The following is a 24432-nucleotide window of genomic DNA, read 5'->3' as shown; positions in this document are numbered from 1 at the left end:
CCTTGTTGGGAAATACCAAAAAATGAAATTAAGATAAATGCATCTTCCCTGTAGATTACATGAGGGTGTTGGTTTAATCAAGATTCTTTTCAGAGTATTGGATTTTATGCCAATTTGTTTGTCCCACGTGTGACACAAGTGTTTATAGCTTTGAGCTGGTATGTGATAGACACTTTGAAAACTTGGCAGGAACAGAACCTAAATTTCTTGTTTGAGGTTCTGTGACTAGAAATACTTACTTACGAAGCAGTTGGACAGGAAAGAATCCTTGTGATGTGTAACTTGGGTAAGAGCTGTCTTTTGAAGTGTATGACAGTTATTTTTTCTTAAATACAGTATGCAATTTCTCTACTACTCTTACTGACTTTGTTAATACAAATGAACAGACATCTGAGGACTTGAATGAAGTTGCAAGTGGTGCTCTAGATTCCCTTCTCCTTAGATACAGGTTATTTTTACTCTGTATGTATTTTCATTTAATGTAATGTCTTCCTGGGTTAAAGGCAAAAGGATTAATTTTTTCCTAAATACTGCCCATCTAGGACTTGTGTTTGTCATTAAGATGAAAAATCAGCTACTGCCATAAAATTATTGGACATCAGAGGTGATCTTCAGTGGTGGTGTTAGGAATGCCACTGTGTTTGCCAGATTGGCACCTGAGAGTCCTCTGAAAGGGAGGAAAACTTTGTTGCTCTAGACCACTTATTGATAGTGAATGGCTTTAACCAAATGAAATAATTGTGTTTCTTCTAGAAAGAGAACTACATTTAAGCAACTTCTTTTCTGACCAAAAGCTAGCGGGGTTAGGCCTGGAGTCTGGTGGTTTTGCAGTTGAGAAAAAATTGTAACTTAAAAAAATGCACGAGGTAGAAGCTTGTGTTAAAGCAAATATACCACTTGCAGTAAGACCGTCAGGCCAAGAGTCTTTTGTGTGCCTGTGAACTTGTACAGTGCCTGTACCTCACAGGCTTGAAAAACAAAACCGTTAGGGAGTTGTAGTGAGAGCTAACTGGTTTTTGTACTTCAGTAAGGCTTCTGACTGGCTGCTGTGTGCCTAGAAAAGCATAACTAGGCAACCAGAGCTAGCTCCAAAACGGGCAGCTGATTTAGAAGAACCTATAGTCTTGGAAGGGTTGAGGAATTAAGCTAGGGATTCACCTGGGTATGTTGAAGACTCAGAAGTATGATGAGAGCCCAAACTTTGGATTACCTTGGAGACTAATGCATAGGAGGTTCAGCAAGTAGTAAATTGACATCTGAGTAATAGGAACTTGCTACAATCCAGTAGTGTTGTTTTGAGGTTTTGCATCCTTGTATATAAAAGGATTTGAATTTGTATAATGATTTTTTATTTATATGTAAGTATTGAATTATTGATTTGAAGATTGTTAAAAGACTTCAGTATCTGATTACCCTTGTTTATTGTCTCTTTTGTAAGAGTTGTAATGTTTATTGTGGTGGTAATGTGTTGTCAGACCCAATTCTGACCTTGTGTCTAGAGCAGTATAGGCTCAGAGCTGTCTAAGATGAGTGTGTAGATTTACCAGTGTATGTGAGTGTAGAAGACAGAAGCACATAGTTCTAAGTGGCAAGTGGATTTACTTCTCAAGTCATAAACTTGATACAGTCCAAGGACAAGGGTGGGGAATGAGAACAGTGTCTGGATGTTTTGGAAGAGTTGAGTGGCTATGCAGAATAATTATCACCTGAAATTTAAGTAATGTAACAGAGGAAATCTGTGCACTCCTAGTGCTGTTTGAAGCTGCATGATGGCATGCTCCAGAAAATGTTGGAGATGCTTTAAAACATTTAAAAGTCTGTCTTAAGTTCACTAGGTTGTCTTTAGGGAAGAATGAAAGATGGAAGCAAATCAGAGGAATTCTTGCTATGAAGCAGAATTTGCTCCAGTTGCTCCAAATATCCCTGTTTGCAATATGTGTGTACATTGTGTGACTTAGTCTTCAACATCTACAAAATATGTATTGAATTAAATTGTTATTAGAACATAGCAGGACATGTTTATGAGTAAAGCTCCCTTTAATAGTTCATCTGAGCTCACTTTCATGATGACTTGTACCATTCTAGTCCAATTCATGTTTCTATTCCCATTGAAATAATTCCTTCTGTGTCTGTTTTCTTAAAGCTGCCACTACGCCTGCATTGTCCTTAACATGCTTTACGCTAAAAAGAAAAACAGATTGACAAGAGAGACTTAATACCAAAAGCTTTACTAAAGCTGTCATAGATGACCGTTTCAGTTTCTCTTTAAGTGAGTGGTATCAACTTTGCTGCTGACACAACAGAAGACACCTGTATTACTTAATGGAGTTTTCTTAGATGATGGGACAGTATTATCTGAATGTGAAATGACAGAGAGTAGTAGCTGGGCTCATGTACGTGTGGGGCGAGATAGATGTGTTGAGTAAGATCTGAGATCTGCTTGGCCCCACATAATATGCAAAATGCAGAACTTGCACAATAAGAATTTTAAGTAGAATGAATGTATCTGCACGTAGGTATTTGTTGAAGTTAAATATAAATTAAGTTCACCTTTACAGTATAATTTTCCCTGTGTCTTTGATCCAGACGATTTATTTTAAAAGCTGTGTTTGCTTCTAACAGTATGAACACTGATGTGTTTGAAAGCCAACCAAGATTAGATGTTAAGGTTTAGGTTTTTTGTAGTTGAAACCCACTAGTGAGCCCATAATCAGCTGCCAAACTTTATAAAGGAAACATAAAATATTATGTTGCCCACAAATACCAGCTGTAAACCACTAATGCCTGCATTAGTTCAGTAACTTCACAGTCACAAAGTTTAATTGACTAATGGGGTAACCTGTGGCAATCTGCTTATTTGCAGCAGTGTTAGACCTACTGTGAACAGGAGGAGGAAGTGTTACATAGTAGTTCATCAAGGTTTTAGTCTGTTTTTCTTCAAATGGCAGATAAGCCTTGGGGGAGAGCCTGCTGGAACAGGCAAATGTTCAGAAGGTAAATACTGCTTTTTGAAAAAGAGGTGTCAGCTATCAATTAAATCCTAAATGGTTTAAAGAAAGTGAACTTCACGAAGAACAGTTCTCTTAAAGTTAGAGCGTTGTCCAAATAATTTTACTTACAGAAATGGAAACCTTCAGCTTGGATACTAACCTTCAGAAGGGATCAATAGAATGATAGATATTATGTATACAATACAGGCTGTGCCAATCTGCGGGAGTGGAGGAAAAAGCAATCTCAAGAGATGTATTGATTAAGGAAGGTTAAAGCCTTTGTCAGAATAGAGAACTGCAGAGTTCACCAGGGGAAGAACGCGGAATAGCAGGAGTGTTCTTGGGGCTGCAAGGGAATAGAGCTGATGTGTGGGACTGGTCTCACAGATGGGGCAGGGAAGGGTGTTGTGGTTGCGAGATTGCTGTGTGTCTGACAGGAATGCTGCTCTGCATACACCTGCTCAAGCTGAGTAAAACTGTGCTGAGAATTAAGGCTTACCAAAATGGACGAAAAGCAGGGCTGATGACACTGTGTTGCCCCGTATACCTTAGCTGACTCCTGTCTGCTTTGGAGAACTCTGACCAGCTTAACACTGTGCTTTGGTAGGCCTCTTGTGAGATACCGGCAAGGGAAAACTTCTGAAGGAATGACATGAAAAGCAGATGGGAAACAACATGCAAGTAAAACATAAGCTATTTATGTGTTGCTTACTCCAGACTTAATTCTTTTCGATGCTTCTTGCAATGGGGTCACCCTGGTGCACCACTGAGTAGTTAATGATGCACCAGGGTGGAAGAACTGAACTGAGAACAGAAGAGGAAGTTAAGCTGGAAAATTTGAAAAATGTAGGCAGTGATTCAAAGGTATTCCTGGAGAAAAGCACGATTCGATCAACAGGATAAATGCAAATGGAAGAGAATGGCTGGTACATGCAATGAAAGTGCCCCATAGTTGTTTTGTGGGTTTTTTCTTTAATGGAGCTTTTTAAAATATAGTTGACATAAGTCAAGCAAGGATACTGTCTGTCTTGTTCATATAACTGAAATGTAGGGATTTTTTTCCCCTCGTTTCCTTATCATTATCCTTAGATCCCATCTGTGCTAAAGAAACTGGTTTCCTGACAGGAGAATGTGTTTCTGCTATTATTTAAGTATGTCCTGTGCTAAGATTCATAAACTAACACTTAAAAGTTTATTCAATCTGTTTTTAAACAGATCTTCTATGACTTAAGAATTTTATTAGTATTATTTTGAAATTTTTCAATAACAATCAGAAATAGATTGCAATATTATAAGATACACTAGAGTGCAGAAATAAGTATCTCACATACTGCTTCAAACTTGTTGTCTTGCTTATGCGTTAGAAAGATTCACTGTAAGACTGATGCAAATGTTTGAAAAAGATATGCAAAAAATATGTATTCTATGCCTATATGGCTTCCATTTTTAATGGCAGAATTCAGAAATATATACTTATTAAGGACAACGTGTAGAATTATTGGTCTGCATTTTAGTGTTTGGGTTTTTTTTTTTAAATAGTCCTTAATCTGTTCTTTCTTCCTGTTGTCTATGGCAAATTAAGTTGCTGTGGCAAAAGATGGAGATCTTAAACTGTAGCTAGTTTGTCCCTGGCACAAATCTTGTAGACATATAGGATGGGGTTTTTGTCAGCATGAACTGTGAGCTTAATCATCCTCACTGTAGCCTTCTAAGTACCAGGCAACACTCAGTAACGGAGTGGCTCATACTGTATTGAGTTTAGTTGTTTGTGTTGGGCTTTTTTTTGGTTTGGTTGGGTTTTTTTTAGCTTTTCAATTCCAGTGAGTGCATCAGCATGTTAAAATAATATTAAAAGGAGCTTAGTTCCATATCAGTTTGCATTTGAGATCTAGGGAACACATGAGAAAAGAATTATATATGTTTAGGAATATGAAAAGTTATTTCCTCAGATGAATGAGTACAATTAGCTGTGCTCATCTAAATATTTACATTTTTGGTAAGGGGAGGATAGTGGTCATATAAGGGAAAAACTTATTTTCATGGCTAGCAGCATTTGGGGAAGTTAGTAGATGTACTAAGAACTCAGTTCTGTTTCTTCTCTGAATATTGAAACTGTACCTTTTGATAAGCTTAAACTTCAAAATATGTAACTGCCTTTATTTGACAATGTGGTTCACACTAGAAAAATGAAATTTGTTACCATGACAATTGGTTTTCATTTAATGCCTTAGAAGAATATCACTTCATGTTGGCAGAAAAAAATTATTTTGATTCAAAGGAAATAATTATTTATGCTTGAACACTCACATATTTCTTGGTAGTAGTTCTGTCCTACTAATAGGACCTCATGTGAGGTGAAAAAAAGACTGGCTTAAGTAGCAGCCGTACCAGAAGGCTTTGTATGGAACTGCACGTATGATAGAAAATGACTGGAAATTGTGCCAGCCAGGAGCGCTTTTTCTTGCCCCCCATAGGATGATATATGAATGACTGCAAAGGATTAAACTGTACTCAACACCTCGCATTTTGTTTGCTGTATTGATTGCTAGACACTTAAAAGCCATCCTAGACAGCCATCTATGCAGCTTTTTGCAGAATACAAACCTGATAGTTGAGGCATTCCTGGAAGTTCTGACTTCTTCCCCTTCCATGAATTCCTTTTTGTACCGAGAGAAATAAACAGCCTTTAGGAACACCCATCTGATTTTCAGGAATTATTTCAGGGTCGAGGCTTGTGCAGGTGTCAGATGATTGCCAAATGTAGTTAAAAACAATACTGTACTCTTGCTTTTTGTTGTTGAATTTTACTTAGAAATGGGAGAGAAATGGAACCTTCTAAGTACAACAGAGGTGTGTCCCAGTGCACATTGATGCAGGAACTATAGTGAAACTTAATTGCATAGGAAAAGCCTCTACTTCCTGCTGTGGCTTTGTGGTCTCATATTCTCTTTTAGAAGACAAACATCTAGCCTCATGGCTGGTTTTTCATATTAGATTGTTTTCATTTGATGGCAACAGACAACAAAATTTATCAGTCTATTGTTTACAATCTCATGATCTTTAGAAAATCAGAATGCCTTTTTGTTATGAAAACTGTTACCCCAAAGGCTTGTATTTTTGACATTTAGCAGCTTTTGGTAGACATAAAATGTGTCTCAGAAGAAAAAAGTTTACTCCAATATTAGAAAATTTATTTTTCATAAAAGGCTGCTTGTTTCTGGGAAACTGACACTCAGAACAAATTTGTGGTGACCTGATGGAGGGTATCTCTGTTTTTATTAATTGTAATTTTGCTGCATATTGAGTATTATTTTAAAATAAGCATGGTTGAAGACCAGGAAGAAAGATTAGCTGTTTGTCTTGTCCATGTTGGTTAGCACTAGGTCAGGCAGAACGATCTGGACCAAAAAAAAAAGAAAACCCAAACAATGGGATGTGCTCAACTGGTGAGCTTTAGGGGTGCTTGGCAAAGGCAAGGCTAGAGGAGAGGAAACAGCAACACAGGCCCTCTAGCACCAGTATTTGATATACTCTTTTGAAATGAAATGACGAAGACTTTTTATGTTGGGAAACAAAGGGAGTTATTCTTGATTTGTTGTGACTCTAAAGCCACCAAAGTTAGTGTACTGAGAGCTATCCTTAAGTATAGGATCAGTCCTGCAAGAAGGATTATTTTATAAATTCCTTTATTTTTAATTTGACTTAACTTTGAATTAAATAGAACTTGTCTCAAACTAGAGTGTTTTATTTTGATGTCTACTCTATTAAGATGTAAGTTTAGACATATTTTTCTGTATTTTTGGTGTGCTCCCTCCAAAGAAAAGCTGTAGAAAAGTGAGCAGCTTAAGGTCTGGTTACAGTGGTTTTTCCCTGTCATGGAAAAGATGCCAGTTACTTATTAATTTTGAATCTAGAGCATAAATTAGCACAGGCTGAAACAGAGTGCAGGAGGTAACACTTGGTATGTGACCACATGAGGAAAATGTGTCGGCGCATAACAGAGGTGTTAGGAAATGGGGAGTTTAAAAACAGAAGGTAGAAATTGGCAAAGGGTGAACACAGATGGGAAACAGGTCAGTGTGATTAGCAGGATCTTCTGAAAACCAGCACTTCCAAAAAGCTGGGATCAGGATACTTGAAAAAAAACAAAACCATAAGCTGTTTTATAACTCTGCAAATCTTCCAATCATTTGTGTAGGACCACACTTAGGAGTCACTGAAGTAAGTAATTCTCTCCTCAGGCTCTGTGGAGCCTAAGTTTCTGTGACAGACTAGACTGACTTGGGCTTAGAATAACCCCAGAGCTTGATCTTCATTTTGGGGCCAAGTACTCTGTTTTAGCTGTGTCATACCAATTGGGTCTTCAACGTGTTTAGCCTTTTACAAGACTGTAGTCTTGAAGGAGAAAGAAGCATATAGTGAGCACCAATACTAGAAATAAAAATGGAAGAAACTTCTTGTACGAGAGCAATGTACTCAGAAGAGGAGGCAACATGCCTCAGGATCGATGACTTGCTTTTTGAGATTTTAATGGAAACAGTAGTTTGTACAATTTGAGCAGCTGATAGATGCTCCACCGATGGAGACTCTGCTAATGGAATTTTGGATGTCGGTTATAGTGTCTGAATGCTGTTTTCTTTTTCCCCTGCAGTGATCTAGAAAAAAATAATATCACAAGAATCACGAAGACGGACTTCACAGGACTGAAGAATCTCCGTGTCTTGTGAGTATAACACAACTTGTCTTTCTTTACAAGACTATTTCAGGGTGCTAGGTACTAAGAATGTCCATGATTCTAGAGATCAAATGCTAGTAATTTCTGCACATCATTCAGTAATTAGTATTCTTTTAAACCAGGCAGCTGGAACAGTTTGTGATGTGAAACAGTAAATTTTAGTTCTGTGCTAAAGTCTGAATGTAGTTTCAGAGCTATTTTCTCACTGGTTTTTAATAAATACTGTGGTAAAAATTTTCGTCCACTTTACTATCACTTGTGCATAAATCAATGATGCTGAAACACTAGCAAACAGGACTTTCAGATTTTGGTCACTTTAAGGTACAGTCCCATTAATCGCACTTTTGCAGAAGATTAAGCAGAACTTGATTAAGGATAGCTGTAGAAGTTCTACACGAGGGAACCTGTGATTTTTTTTTTTTTTTTTTTACTCTAATCTGAAATGCTAAATACAAAAATTCTAGGTGGTGCTGTCTCTTGATCTAAAAGTATCAGTCAAGAGCTTAACTTTACTTCTAAACGGGCCTTGAACATCAAAAAGGGAAACATCAGTCTACAGAATTTGTCATTCTTGATTTCCTGTTTTCTCTTTGAACCTCAAATGGCACCACTAATTTAGCAATGAAAATTAGGACTACTTCATAGATATTATAGTTAGATATAAACCTTTTTTTTAAAGAAAATAATCTTGGGTTAAAAGAACAAGGAATAGATTTTGAAGCTGTTTCAATCCTTTCAGGAGAAGTTGGAGGTTCTTTCTATTTAAAGTGAATTCATTTTTCCCCTTGAAATTTCTCTAACAGTTATTCTGAATTACATCAAGTAGTTTAGATGCCCTTTGCATCAACATAGAAGCAGACATAGATACTGACGCCTCTGCCAGAAATACTGTGGGGATCTGCTATTTGCTTTGTGGAAATTAAGTTCTTTGCATTATTTTTTATATATAAAATCAAATATATAGATTGAAATATTTGGGCATGCATGAGGGGGTGGAAAAAAGCCAGATGAGAGAAACGAAATAGTTCTGAATGTAATGTACTGAATTAGTAGAGGCAAAGCTTTTAGGTTCTTAGCATTTCTGGAGCTCTTATTTAAAGTAACTTGGTTTCTGCCATCACTGGGCTTGTAATTGGGCACTGAGTGCTACTGTGGCGATGCAAATTTGCATGTTTCTCGTGAGAAACATTGCTATGTTATTGGGGAGATCATACGTGCGTGTGTGTAGATCTATACGTTTAAAAGCAGTGGCTGAGATGTTTTTAATGAAAATGTTTCTGAAATATGAAAGGTATTTATGTTAATAACCAATGGGTAAAGTTCAAATTTCTAATTTTTCTTTAAAATAAAAAAACCTGATACCTAGTTCTGTTTATCAAGTGCTATTTACATAATAGGGACTAGGTTCTGGGGGTGTGTGCTGTCTAGTTCACTAGCAGTATTTTACTGTGTACTGGTGCACGTAATTCCAAGTTTTAGTGACCAAGACAAAAAATCTAAACTTGAGTTAGTCCTGGCACTGGCAGAGGCAGGTTGGTTTTATCATTCTAGTGACCCTTTCTCAAAACAAACAGCTATCAGAAGTTAAGAAACAGACAAGTAATCTCACCAGCACCCCTGAAAATTCCTTTCTGTAATTCTTAAGAATGCCCTCTGCAGTTATTGTTTTCCTTTAGGTATCTTCTAAAATAAGTCCCTAAACCTGCAACTGTTGAACTGTTAGTTATTTAGTGATAATTCAATCAATGAATTAATTGAATCCTGCCAATGAAAGGGCAAGCCTTTTCTCCTGCTACCTTAATGCTTTTGAACAAGTTGTCATATACTAAGAGAACATTTCGAATATATTGAAGACTCTTTGTTCCTGTGGTGTTTCTCTCATCTCTAGAGGTGGAGTTTTTTAGATTTCCTTGGCTCCCATCCCACCTGTCAATACCATTTTGCAAGTTTATTAAAATACATGTACTATATTATCATTAATGTCAGTAGTTGTTTTGGTTTGGTTGATTTTTTTATAGTGTCAGACATTGCCTGATGCTGCTGCAGTCATTTATACTGAATGCCCTTAACAATAAGCAAAATATGCAATTGCCATCTTTACATGAGTTTGTTGTTCGCTGTTCATTACAGGTTTATGTAACACATTGGTTCAGCCTTTTGAGTGGTGTGATGTTTGGCACAGAAGTAATCAGGAATAGAACCAGAATATACCTATTAAACAATATATATTTTTGTATTGGTTTTGTCATCCAACGTCTGAAGACCATCTGAAATGCAAGACGTGCCATTTTGCTGTCTGCTAACATATACCCAGTTTTGTTCATTGCTTGTTTCCCTGTTCTCCGTGTTGCTGTTGTATCTGGTGTGTGTTTGTGGTTTTTCTTATTTTACTTTATGTACTTTCGGTCTCTGGAAGTCCTTCAGACTTTTCTAATTTTTTCTTTGCTTTCTCTTATGGTCTCTTAATAATTCTGACTATTCGACATTACTGACACCTTATTTTTTCCTTTTTTTTCCCCCCTCCATGTGTGATGGGAGTATAGTGGTGTCCTGGTTTTGCAGGGATAAAATTTATAGAATCACTTTTCTGTTCCATGTAGTTTCAGTTTGTGGCCAGCTGTGGGATGGTGATCAAGGCCATCAGCAGTGAAAGCCAGGGCAGCTGCCCCAGGCTGGCCCACAGGTGTGTTCTGTAACATCAATGGCAGGGTCACTATAAATGGCAAAGAGCTGGGAATGGGGGAGTACTTTGCTCTCTTTTCCCTCTTTCTCCTCTTTCTTCAACGGTTGTGATCCCTGGAAGGACTTGCCACCACTCTATAGGCTGAGTATAACTTTGTCTTTTGTATTAGTATTGATGTTGGTTTTCTTATTTTATTAAATCTGTTTAAATTTCAACCCATGAGTCTCCCTCCTTTTCCCAATTCCCTTTCTCAGCTGGGGAGGGGTCTTGGGTGATAGAACAACTAGTTCTTGTTTAGCCCTAGAAATATGAAACCTGTCCCAGAGTTCCTAGAAAGGTAGTCTAGCCCTGTTTTCAGACATCAGAATAAGGACAACAAACAAGCGATATAGAAAGTGATAAAACAGTACAACAGAAAAAAACACTTCCAGTCTCAAACTGATGACATACATGTAAAAATATTCCTTTGTGCACCTTTTCCTTTTATCCCTTGTAACTTAATCTTTTTTTCCCTTTTCTCATGCAGTTTTTCCTCCCCCTCCTTTTAGGAACTTGCCTCTCTGGTTCACATGCTTGTTTTTTTTTAATTTTATTTTTTTATCTTCATATGTGGTCTTAGCTGTGGAATACTCGCTTGCTGTCTGTCTTCTTAACTGCAGTGCAGCTGAACAGCTCTGAGCATCCTCATAGGACTGAGTGCAGAGGAGCGGCTGTTGAGAACAGGCAAGAATAGTGCTGCTTCTTCGCTGGTTAGTCTTGGCTGAGCCCAGACTTACTGTGTGTTAAGTTCTTCTCTGTGTTTTAGCTAAGGCCGCACAAAATGTTCAGAGAGCCTAGAGATTTAGTTTGTGCGTCTGAGTGCTCTTACAGAAGCAGAAAATGGGTGTATGCTGGAAGACAGCACTGAGAGAGGAAAAAGGTTGGCTTAAATGGGACTCTTGGTAGCTCTATTCCTTGGCTTCACTGTACTTGTAAAGAGCATTTCTGCTGTGTAAGTGAGCAGTCGTTTCCTGCACAGTGTAAATCAAAGAGAAGTCAGTTTCCATTACTTATAACTTATCCTTGTCTCAGTCTCAGGGGGTGAAGAAAAGCAGGGTCAGAGACAGTGGAAACCTGGGATTTTTCCTGTACGTTTTTGCACCCTGTTATACAGCGGGGCTGTGTACAGTTGTCACACGTAGCTGCCGTGGCTGTATTTCTGGAGGGATTGAACAGCTTTGGATTACTTATAAATGGTTTACTCTGGGGCAAGCTTGAAATCTTTACAGAACATAAAGGCTGGACAAAAAAAATATGTTGACATTGAGTGGGTTCCTGCTGTGGGAGTCGGTATATTACTCGTAGTTTGTGTAATGTAATTGAGACAACTAAGGGGGTAACAACCAGCCTCTAGACCAACATCTTTCCGAGCATAATGGTTATGGTTCTAAAAGTTTAGGAACAAAAGCATTTACCAAATCTGGCAGTCAGGAGGCAATCTTTGAATCAGTTTCCTGTTAGTGAGCAGAAGAAACAGTGCTGTTCTGTCCAGATTTTTTTAAGATCTCTAATTATAACTGTTACTGGTATTTCTGTGAAAAGCAATTTTGTAGCATGTTTGAAGAGAAGTGGGGAAGCTCTTTTATCCTGTTGTCTTAAAATTAACTGGTATTTTTGGAATTGCAGACACTTGGAAGAAAATCAGATTAGCGTGATAGAACGTGGAGCATTTCAGGATCTAAAACAACTTGAACGGCTGTAAGTATCTATATTTATATACCTATGGAAAACCTACAGATTTTCTGCCTCACTGTTAATGGTCATTCATAATAGTTCATGATGATAAAATTAACTTCCTTTAAGAAGAGAGAGAAAGCTACCTGCCTAGATTAAAGTATATTATTAAACACAGCTAAATTTATATTGTGTGATAGTTAATACTTGAAATAAAATGTACAATTGCTTGCCAAGAAAACAGAACTGTCCATGACACCAGAATCTTAACAACAGTATCAAAAGGACATTGTCTGGGCAACTTTTAAAATTGATATGTAGGTGAAGAAAGATTTGTTCATAATAATTTCATATTATTTTACATATTATAAAGATTTGTATTTTTAATATGTATAAATCTATGTCAATGGAAATTGCAATTGTCTCCTTTGAGAACCACAGTATTCTAAAACTGCCTTTAGATTTAATTTTCTGATTAGCTTCATTTCCTTTAAAGTTGTATAATGCCACTGATACCAGTGGGTTCCAGGGTATCATGCTAGACGTAGTGGAGAAAAGACTGTATATTTCCTGTGCTTTTGTTAGCAATTAAATTTATTTTTTTAGAAAATAGTCCGGAATCCGATTTATAGACAACTAGTGGCCCTGCAAGAGTATAAAGTTAAATATCAGAAAGTACGAAAGTAATTCCATATCCAGTTGCTGCTCCTAGTGGGGTTTACTGATTAGCATTATCGTGAAGCTAGGTTAGCTTTGTCTGCTTATGAGGGGGGCAGAACAAAATCTCTGTGATACTGCAATACTTCTGGGCATTATTCTTTGCTAGAGGTGGGTGACTAGAACAAAATCGCATGCTGGTTTGGAATGCCTGTTTGTTAAATGGAGAAGCAGGGGTTTATGCGTGATGGTTAACTCGGTTATCTGCAAGGTATTTGTTGTAGCACTTGGTATTTTCTAATTGATCTTTTCTAAACCAGCTTTCAAGAGTTAAGTTCCCACTAGCAATTGTTCAAGAGAAGTCTGGAGTATTGAGCTTATGCTGTACTAAAACTGTTTCAGATGATCTCAGGATTAGATTTGCATTTAAGTTGTTTAACTAGTGCATTGAACTTTTAAAATGAATTTACTCTGGATTTTAGTCTTGAATTGCAAAGCTTCATTTATGGCAATAAGGGAGATGAGTTTTAAATTTTGGTTATAACCCATTTTTACGTATATTCAATTAGAAAGCACTTTCAGGATAAGAGTTTTGCCGTAGTGGATTTATTTCATGTTTCTTAGGCAGTAAACAATAGTAACCAGCTTAATTTTCCAAAATTAAGCATAGCCTGACACTGTAGAAAACAGTTTGTTCATGTTATAGCTTGTCTTTGAGAGTCAATATCCTAACTACCAAGTCCTAGTTTTAAACTCATTTTATATATATATATGTGTGAAGGTATATATATATGTATATATAAAAATAAATCTCATATCTCTATTTAGATAAAGATAGATTTAGTTAAACTATGAAATGAGTTTTGAAAAAGTTCTGGGAGAAGGGCTAGCTATTAGTAACCAGAAATGATACTCAAGTGTCATCTTAATGAGTTGTTTTTCTGTAGAGCCAGCTCTGTTAGCAAATGAAAATAACATATTTTGTGAAACCAGAAGTTAAGAAATATTATAACCTTTAATAGTGTCTCTTTAAGTATGTGATGCTTGAAAGCCTGACTTTTTTTTTCCTGTGCGAACTCTTAACTTGGCCTGCTAAACATACTGCATCTCTGCTTCTCTTTTAGGATTGCCTGTCATTAAAATATTTCCTAAATGAATGTAGTATGAAAGAGAGGCCTGGAAACTTGCAACTTTTTGGTATTTTAGCTTAAATCATTTTTAGGACAAAACTATAAATCTGGGGTTTTTGCTGTGAGTCAGTAGGCTTTGGAGAATGAACTGTGGAAAGTTTGGCATAACTTACAAAGGCTAAATTGCAACATTTTAGGTAATATTAAAGCTATTTTATTAAGTATTGTCAAACATTGCAAAATGTTAATGAAGAAAGTATGCTGGTTGATTTTCAAAAAAACTGGCTTTTTTCCATTTAATTTCTTTCAAATAACAAATAAAAATTGCTTATATTGCTTCGATTTTGGAATAATGTTCTTTGATCTATTGAAGTGGATGCAAAATAATCATTAACTTCTTTTTAAACAAAGCAGCTGCATTGGGTCAGACTTTAAAAAACAGGAGTGATTTCTATTGCTGGAAAAATACCATATATAAAGGTCTTAAATTCAAAGTAACAGTGAAACTATATTGTTCCATTCCCTGCCCCATGGTGATCATTCAAAGGGCATAACCTTAGGTGAATATTATTTTAGGTTAATATATTTTCACTTGTCTGGATATTGGAGCAAATATCTCGTGATTAACTGAGTAAATTAGCAAAATTTTGTTTGAAATATCCTGCATAACAGTCTAAGTAGTTTTAAATAAAATGTCTGTAGAGCTGTTAGCCACTGCTGCCAAAAGCACCATGGTGATGGATCTCCAGTTATTTGGATTTTACTGACCTTTTTTAAAAATTTTTTTAATTTATTTTTTTGTGAGAGATTAATGCTTACAATACCAATGGAGCATCTAAAGGCATTATTTAGATCATAGAATCATTTTGGTTAGAACGGACCTTTAAGATCGAGTCCAACCCTTAACCTAACACTACCAAGCCCACCACTAACCCATGTCCCTCAGCACCACATCTACTCGTCATTTAAATCCCCCCAGGGATGGTGAATCCACCACTGCCCTGGACAGCCTGTTCCAAGGCTTGACAACCCTTTCAGTGGAAAAATTTTTCCTGATATTCAATCTAAACCTCCCCTGGTGCAACTTGAGGCCCTTTCCTGTTGTCCTAATATATAGGGCAGGACATTGCCAAAATTGTATATTAGCTTGAAGTCTGGCAATGTCAGTTGAAGGAAGCACGTAATGCAAGGTACGTTAAAATGACAGACAGTACATAGTTCAGAAATGGAGTGATGTGGAAGGTCAAAGCCACTTCTTTGCTGTATTTTTACTCAGCTTTCCAAATACACAGGAGTTTTAACCATTGTCTCTTAGCAAAATTCAGTGTTCTTAGTATAAGTTGTTCTGCTGAGTCCTAAGATTCAAAGTTCTTGAGAATGACTAGTGGTACTCACCATAGTGGAAAACCAGAAATGTTTCTAGTGGTTTTTTTTCCAATAAGTTGCTCTAGTTTTATTCCAGAACATAAAGATTAGTGATGAGGTAGCTGACCATAAAAAGTCAAGCACTTAAGAGACAACATTAATAGATATAATTGGTGCATCCAGCTTTCTGCTGCCTTTTACTTGTTGCACTGTTGTTGAGCCTCAGACAAACCAACAGGGCTCTTGTGCAGGGTAGTACTGAAGCGGAGAAGCTGTAAAGCTTGTAGAGCCTGTGTGTCGATGTGACTTGTATGTCTGAGGTGCTACAATGACTTCAGTGTGTCTCCTCTCAGGCTTGTTAGCTTCTCCCAGGCTTCTCTAGCTATCGCCTTTCCCATGACTCCGAAGTGCTGCTTTCCAAACAATACTAACTGATGTTGAATGAGACTTTGCAGGGCAGATACACGCGTGTGTTCAACAAGTGTTTAAGAAGTTATGGAAGTGTTCTGCTAAAACTTGAAAGTGCCAGTTGTAAATTTTGATAGTCTGTCCTCCTTGCCCATAGCAGGGTAATAATTTTGGAACAACACCTGTGCCTGTTGGTGCACGGAAGGTTTCAGAAACTGTAGTTCTTTTTTTTTCTAGTTCCCTTACGCAGGTTTTTTCCTAATAGTTAACTGTAAAAGGTCTGACTTTGATCCTCATTCCTGGTTTTGTTTTTGTGGTTTGAAGTAGCATGCATATGCCCACACAAACACAATGCTATACTGGCACAATGTATTATACCCAACTGTATTTTGTATTTCAGCATTGTAGCTGTATGCTTTGCTATTAACACAGTGTATGATTTTAAGATAAAATGATTATGAAATTTTATATGCAGAGAGGATCAAGAAGAGGCATACTGGTGGGCCTAAAAGATGAACTGAAATTTCTTCCAGAGCCAGATGTATGTCACACATTTATGTGAAAAATGAGGCAGGATATAAGACGGCAACTGATCCTGACTTTTCCACGGCCAACTGCCAGAAATTGTCACGTAGCTGTATTATCTTCAAAAGAGTGGACTTTGGCTGATGGCTCGTTCTTTCTACTCAAATTAGTGTCTTTAACTAGCACAAAAGATCTCAACATCTGAAAACACTAAAAATGTGTTTTTGTTGTTTAAAGGAGGAGGGGAAAATGTATTAGTGTGGCCAAATCAAATCTTTTCGAAGTTGGGAAAAATAATTAGCTTTAAAAAAATAAAAGCTAGAATCCAGATTTTAACCCTAGCATATACATATATGGTTTTGGTTTTCTGCATGCTAAGACAGAAGTCAAAATGGAAATTGTGTTTCACCTTTAACCGCAGAGATGTTGCTGTGCGTTGAGTCTTTGTAAGCAGCTTCCTAAATGCTTGATTAAGGTATTCAAGTATATTTATTTGGCATAGTGTGCTATAAAATTGCTATTAGTGACTAAAGATGCGAAGGAGAAGGATAAATTATGTGATGCTTCACAATCTGGATTTCATAAATTGAGATTGAACAGGCTTTAAATAAATCATGTAATACCAAAAGCGTCTTCCGTAATTAGCATGCTGAGTGGAGAGATTGCTAAGTGCTTCAGAGCAGCGGGCAAAGTAATAAAAGCATTGGACAGTTCTTTGCTGTTGTAAACAAAAGCTTATTGCAAATCTTTGGCAGCGTGGACAAATCTATAGTGTTTATACAGGGTTTGCAGCGTGTGCAGTTTAGATGTTTTTCTGAAACTGCATACGCTACACTTATTATGAAGCATATGGATTTGTAAATATGTAACAGTTTCAATGTAACCTTTCAGAAAAAAAGCTGTGTTGTTTTGTGTGTCCATTTCCCTATGACATTATGGATAACATCTAATTGGAAATCAGTGATCATAACATGTTTATCTGGAAATGCTGGAGAACAAAGACATGCTAACATGGGTTTAGAGCTGTGGTCCGATATTTAATCATACTTCCCTCTTCGTTCTCAAACTACCATGCATAAGTTGGTGTATACAAATCAGGTTTGCTACCAAACTCCCCAGGAACAGGTGGTGCTTTAGGAGTGAGAAACAATAGCCTTTTGCCTGCATTCTGCTCCCAAGACAGCTCTTTACTCTTGGCCGTTCCCCTCTAAGAAGGGTGTGAATGGTAAATTGGGGCTGCTAGAGGCATCTTGAAGCTATGATGTCTTTGCATTTGGGTGGGATGGATTTCTTTGCATTCATACTAAAGATGCTAGCATCTCCCATTGACTCCTGAGGAACTGGGTGTACCATATGTCAAAGCTTGAGTTAATCTTTCATGCTGGACAGAATTACTGCTGCAACAACCCACAATCAGTAGGGTAAAATGAACCTGTGTTGTGTAATCCCAGATCATAGTCTGTGTCAGTGATGCCATGTTTTGTAAATGGGGGAAACCACTTTCAAACAGAGACCAGATGTCAACTTAGCCACTCTTAGTGGGAGCTGGCAAAGAATATAAAAAGCTGAAATTCTGTTTGTGATGCTCTCAGGTGTATTCTGGTTCTCCTGATTTGAAAATAGACTAGTACTTAGTTCTTGTGCTGCCTGCACCTGTGAGCTAGCAATATGAAGCCTCTTGCTGCATTGACTGATGACTGCAAGTTCAAGTAATATTTATTGATGTTAGTTAAAATTTAATTGATATTGTTAATAATGTTTGTACCATATCTTCTGAGAAATTATTCCAGTTTAAAAAAAAAAAAGGAATCCTATAACCAACATATGAAAAAGCAGTCTCTTTTACCTTGTATTTTCAAGAGAAGTTTAGCATTGCCTTTCAAATGAGTGTTGGTGTGAGTGTTTACATTGTGAGAAGTCCAACATGATGAGCTAGAATGTTTGGGGTATATCTGAAGGGGTGCTATTGGTTTTATTCCTGGATGGCAATGGCATAATCATGGAGAATGGAGCATGCTGTACTGCAGAATCTTCCTAGTGTTATTTGAGTCACTTCCATTCATTTTTACTCTTCAGTTTGGGGTTTGGCCCAAGGCTTCCTTTTCAGGCAATCTCTCTGAAAAATACATGGGAAAATTACTAATTTATTTGGAGTGACTGATTGGTCTAACTTGCATGGGTACAGCCTTACTACTTTGTTCAAGAATTGTTGTTTTGAGTATATGTTGTCCCTTTCAAGTAACCATAATGTAGTTTTTACTGCTTAAGTGGGGACCACATTGTTATAAGTACTTCATCTGCATAATTTTCTGACCCTGATAGCAAGAGAGTAGCATCAACACCTTGATGTAGCAGCGTTCTAAGTTTGCGAGTTCCTTCACCAACTTCTTGCACAAAAAGGGTTCCATAGTTTGATCATGCATCTGACTTGGAACCAGAAGTCTAGAGGAAGACTAAATCTTCTCTGCATCATTTGTATTCTGGAGGAGTATGCACTTATTCTTTCTACAGAGTACAGGAAATTATACTCCCTGTCTCTACCTTTTGTCTTAGTCTCAGAGAGTGGCTGTCCTAAAGTGACACTGTGAGAGCCGTGTTTGAGTTCTAGTTTGTCCTGTGTGGCAGAAGACAAGCAAAAGCTCTTGGTTTCTAATGTCCATGTGAAGAAAAAAGTTGAATCCCTGAATGTTCATGTGTTGAGGCTGGGCGCAAATTCATCACAGTGATATTTAACATCTTCCTGGGTGTCATGCAGTTCTTCGGGCATCTGCACGAGACGGTGCCTTCTTGGGTTTCTGTTCTGAGCCTGGATTACTACAGGCTTTACTGGCCTATGTCATTACTTCTGGTTTCTCATTATTCCACCATGCTTATTGCACTATGCAGTGCTAGTCTGAGTGCTGTGATCTCCTACCTTGTGCCATCTCTTCATGCATTGTAAAAACAGTGATTTGCTGTTCCCCACACAGCCAATGTCTTGTCACAAAGCTGTTCTGCTGTCTTCTGTGTATAGCTAAATCAGAGCTAGTCTACACCAATGCTTTTCCTTTCTTCCAAGAAGGAAGAGTTGTCTCTGTGTGCTTGTGGGCTGGGTAACGCCTTCATTTTAAACCTGGGATGTGTTTAACATAGAATCATAGAATGGTTTGGATTGGAAGGGACCTTAAAGATCATCTAGTTCAAACCCCCCTGCCACAGGCAGGGACACGTTTCCTCTAGACCAGGTTGCTCAAAGCCCCATCCAACCTGGCCTTAAACATGGCCAGGGAGGGGGCAGCCACAACTTCTCTGGGCAACCTGGGCCAGGGTCTTACCACCCTCACAGTAAAGAATTCTTCCTAATATCTAATCTAAATCTACCCTCTTTCAGTTTAAAACCATTCCCTCTCGTCCTGTCACTACTTGTCCTTGCAAAAAGCCCCTCTCCAGCTTTCCTCTAGGCCCTTCAGGCACTGGAAGGTGCTAGAAGGTCTCCCCAGAGCCTTCTCTTCTTCAGGCTGAACAGCCCCAACTCTCTCAGCCTGTCTCCAGAGCAGAGGTGCTCCAGCCCTCTGAGCATCTTCGTGGCCCTCCTCTGGATTCGTTCCAACATCTCCGTGTCCTTCTTATGCTGGGGGCCCCAGAGCTGAACGCAGCACTGCAGGGGGGGTCTCAGAAGAGCAGAGTAAAGGGGCAGTATCACCTCCCTCAACCTGCTGGCCACGCTTCTTTTGATGCAGCCCAGGATGCGGTTGGCCTTCTGGGCTGCAAGCATGCACTGCCGACTCATGTTGAGCTTCTCGTCAACCATCACCCCCAAGTCTTTCTCCTCAGGGCTGCTCTCAATCCGTTCTCCACCCAGCCTGTATTTGTGCTTGGGATTGCCCCATTTGACTCATTCTTGGTGCTGACAATCTGTTCTCTGAATATAATCTTGGAGCCTTCTGTGAAATCTTTCCAGTTACTGGTAGATAGATTCACTAGACCTCCAAACCATAGGTATCGCTTCCAGCCAGACAAAACATTTTGGAACTGGCTTGGCTCATTTGGCTAAACTATGAGCCAAGACCTCAAGCCTTGTCCCTTCCTTCTTAAAGAGCAACTTGTATGAATTTACTTCTTGTGCTCTTGGAGTTATCTGTAAAATAACCTGCATGATAAAGATTGACTGTTAGCAGAGTGGCTGAGACCCAAGCCACTCCATCTCCCATCACCCTCATATAGCCTTCCAGAAAACTGATTCATGGGCAGTTTTAATCCAAATGCCCACTCTGAGGAATTGTAGAAGCACCTTACGAGATTGAGTGACTCTGAAATAATACAGTAGATGCAATTCAGGGTTGAAGAACAGGGAAAGAGATATCCATTGAAGGCCACTAAATATGTAAAATCTTCATCCAGCTAAGAAGTCTAGCTGAAAAAGGCTGACAGCTAGCAAAGCTGGTAGAGGAGTATCACACATGCTTGCCCTATCCTTATGCCTCTGCATGCATCTGTGTATTGCCGTTGTTGGAAACAGGATACTGATCTAGGTGGCCTGTAACTCAGTTCCAGTACTGGATGTTTTCTGATTTTCATCTGTTGCAAGAAACTAAACCGCTTATCTTTTCCAAAACTTATTCTGCTTCTACTGAACTAGCTGCCTACAATTTAGGTATTAGGGTTATGCTGTCCTTTTCATGGAGAGGGTTGAGACACTTTGGAAAGTTCCACTGCTTTTTCATGTCTCGAGCAGAAGTATTTAATGGCCTTCCAGCTGCACTTCACCCCACTAAGAAGCTCACACTGGATATCTGACTTTAAAGGAGTGCTGTCAAGTCACCAATAAGGAATCTCTGTTTCCTATAAGACTTGCTTAAAAACACAGGCAAAATCAGTAGCTTCCCTGAGAAATCTGAATAATGAGAAGATAACGTAACAGGTACAAATTTTATTAATGAGATGTGATGGAAGCTGCTATACAAAATGCAAATGGTGCATTACTTAGCTGTGTGGTTGATAACCCAGTTTACATTTAGAATCACACAGGACAAAAACAGTAGCAAGAAAGGGGTAGTTCTTAGTATATATCTAGTGTGTGTTTACAAATAAAAAATAGATAGTAAAATAGATATTGACAGCTTGAGTGTGAATAGTACACTTCAGTAAATCATTGGGGTGGAATGTAAGTACTATATCTTACCGAGTCACATCTTGGCTAAGGCTGACAGCTTGCCTTTATTAATTCTTAGAGGGAAAGAAGGAAGCTCATTAATTTTGTATTGCTTTTGATTCAGCTTTATGAGCTGCTCTTGGGTCAAACAGCCAAAATCAATGTTCCCAAGATATGGCTCACATACCTTACCTGTCAATACTGTACACTGGCTACTCTGGAAGATTTCACTGAAACTTATTTTTCTTACACTACTTAACTGCCACTAATTTAGAGAAACATTAGTCATTTGCAAAATGACATACCAGATATGGTCAGGAAAGATCTTTTTTTTTTTTTTTTTAAAAAAGATCTCTCTCTTTGCTCTTCCCACAATTCAAATATACAGCAATATAAAATTGTTGTGAGGGGAAGGGAATTTGCAACTATTGGTCCAAAAAGTTGTTCTTGTTGGAAAGGAATGTTATAAGATCTCTAGTACATACATTTCCATATAGAGTCAAGCTTCCCACAACAGTTAATGACTGAAGAATATACCGAAGTATGGCCTATTTCATGCAGATGCCCAGTTCATATAGTGAATAATGTACTCTGTCACTTCTATTAAGTCTTCAGGAAAATGTTACTTTTTTTTGGCTATAGTAGAATGATGATGTCCAGTAATGATAAATTCTTTTTTCATATGTAGTGTGAGTAGTAAATGCATGTCCCAAAGTGAAGTGTACTTAAAGCTTTAAGATCATCTTAACATTTTTGAAGTCCAAAATACATGAATTTCTTCTTGAATCTTGTTGATTTCCTATCTAGTACAACTTTCAGTTTTAGCCTTTCCTTGACAATCTTTTCCTGTTAACTGTTACAGCATAGTCCAGCTGCGTGTGACGTTGATTGCTATGGTCCTGGTCCGTTAAAGCTTTCTAACAAGTAGCCGTTGGCCACTTTAGATGCCAGGGCAACTTCTTGCAACTCTGAAAAGCTGTCTGGTCCCAAGTGCAAGACAGGACGATGCATGTTCAAAACAATGTATTTGTGTAACAAAAACTGTAGTCACAAGTTTAGTGAGTAGTTATTCATAAGGACTCATGGAGTTTTCTTCAAAAGATGTACCACAGGGCTGAGGTATCACTATAACTTTGAAACTAAAGAATTCACACTGTTTTTCAGAAAGGCAAAATAGAAAGTGTTTTTTGGGGCAAGCTACTAAAATCCTAAGAATATCTATTATAATAAAGGTTGGAACTTGATATTATATAATTGTACAACATAGCAAGCATGATATATATATGTATATATGTGTGTATGTGTATATATATATACACACACACGTGCTTCTGTAATGTCCTTGTCTCAGTATCTCAAGATTAATTAGTGTTTACCTTCTCATGTCAATAGGGGCTTACAGGTAGAACTCTGTTTTTTTGGAGACACAGTGGTTCGAGTGTAAGTATAGGTCACTAGTGTAGTAAGACTGTGCTGAAAAAAATAATAAGCATGAAAGAACTTGTAGAAGCCAAACCTGGTAATTCTACAAGGTACCCAGTCTGCATTTTGTCTGTGCAGAAAGTCAGTCTCCTGTTTAGTGTCTTAATAAAGCTGGCTGCGTTTCTATTTCAAAGTATTTAAGTAGTTTAAGCCACATTGTGAAAAGGTTAGATAATTTTTAGAAACATCACTGGAAACATGACTCTTGTAGAAGTGTAAGAGAAGCTTTAACATGAAAAATTATATTTGGGGCTTTTTTGGAGGCATACTTTGTCAGTCTGTGGGCATTGCATACTTGAAAAACAGTAGTGCTTAGCTATGTAATGTACTCTGAGCATGGTATTACCTACCTTGAATGAGAGGCATTTGCAATTTGCATCTTGATGTTGGGCTTTTTTCGTTATTTTAAAGCATATAACTTTAGCTTTTATTGACATTAGTCAAGTATTATTTCAAGCATTGAAATATGTGTAATTGTCTTTGTAGACAGATGAGCCATTATTTGACACGCATACGGGTTATATGCTTGGAAATAGTTTTTATTTCTTATGATCATTTGAGAAAAAAGTAAAAATTATCTTGTCCTTTTCTATGACCCTATTAAAAATATGGCAAACTGTCAGTTTGCTGCAAAATTCTGTGATTGCAGCGCTTGAAGTTTCAGGACTGAGAAAGTAGTTGTAGGCTATTTCGGGAAAGAAATCCATGGTCAGCTTACTAAAGCTTGCTCTGTATCTATCAAGAGTAGGTTTGATGATGTGTATGTGTGTGTCCTTGCACATCAGAAAAGCATCTTTTTTAGAACTGTAGTTGATGTGAGTGGCACAAACGTACTTAAAGGGCAGAAATTTCATCCTTTGCCTTCTACTATTGATAAGTACCTTGCATGAGCTAGATCTTGTGCACCCAATCTGGAGGTAAAATGCAAAGAACTGGTGAGAAGGGACAAGTGTATGCCTTGATCAACTGATGACTGTGAGTGCCCTGCACTACCTGCTGCTTAAACAGGTGTATACTTTTCCTGAAAAACTTGTGTTTATACTAGATCACCTTTATTTAGCAACAAATCTCTTAAGCCTATAATAGTGATAAACTAGTTCAGAGATTAATCACTTCCACTGTCTCGTTCATAAATGAACAAGATATTTCTTCGTTTTTATTTTTATGCGACTGTTGTTGGAATAAATTTTTAAATGATACAGTAGCTGTCACTTTCTTACCCTTTGAGGATTATTCACTAATAAAGTAGTTATGAGGAAACCACTTATAATTATTCTTTGAAGAAGTGTAGATTTGTAGATGCGTACGAATCTTGTAATTGGGTATATGCATTTGGGAAAATGGTAGTTCCCGATAACTGTGTTTATGTACAGTGGGTTCCTAGAGGGCACTAATATCCTCAGATTTCATAGTTTACTATGTCTGTCTGTAGCACATAATTGTATAGTTACATATTACTCAGCCATTGCTGGACAGCCAAACTTTTTTTGTTACTGCTGGTGCAAGAGTGAACCTTCCATTTCTTTTGCAAACATTAAAAAAAAAAAACTTGGCACCTCTTTTGTGAAGGAAGCCATTAGCAGCTCTGTCAATAGGTCTGCACAGGAGGAATC

General features: G+C 37.8%; 1 protein-coding gene across 1 annotated transcript in view; it reads left to right on the top strand.

The window, feature by feature from the left end:
- Positions 1-24432, top strand: part of SLIT3 (slit guidance ligand 3) — a 524461-nt gene that overhangs the window by 16037 nt on the left and 483992 nt on the right. The window contains exons 2-3 of the mRNA XM_068417108.1: positions 7642-7713; positions 12074-12145. Of these exons, the coding sequence (XP_068273209.1) occupies positions 7642-7713; positions 12074-12145 (144 nt within the window). The remainder of the gene's footprint in view (positions 1-7641; positions 7714-12073; positions 12146-24432) is intronic.

The sequence above is a fragment of the Nyctibius grandis genome, chromosome 22 (assembly GCF_013368605.1).
Source record: "Nyctibius grandis isolate bNycGra1 chromosome 22, bNycGra1.pri, whole genome shotgun sequence".
NCBI lineage: Eukaryota > Metazoa > Chordata > Aves > Nyctibiiformes > Nyctibiidae > Nyctibius > Nyctibius grandis.
The sequence above is the reverse complement of the archived record's forward strand: the minus strand, read 5'-3'. Positions and strand labels throughout refer to the sequence as shown.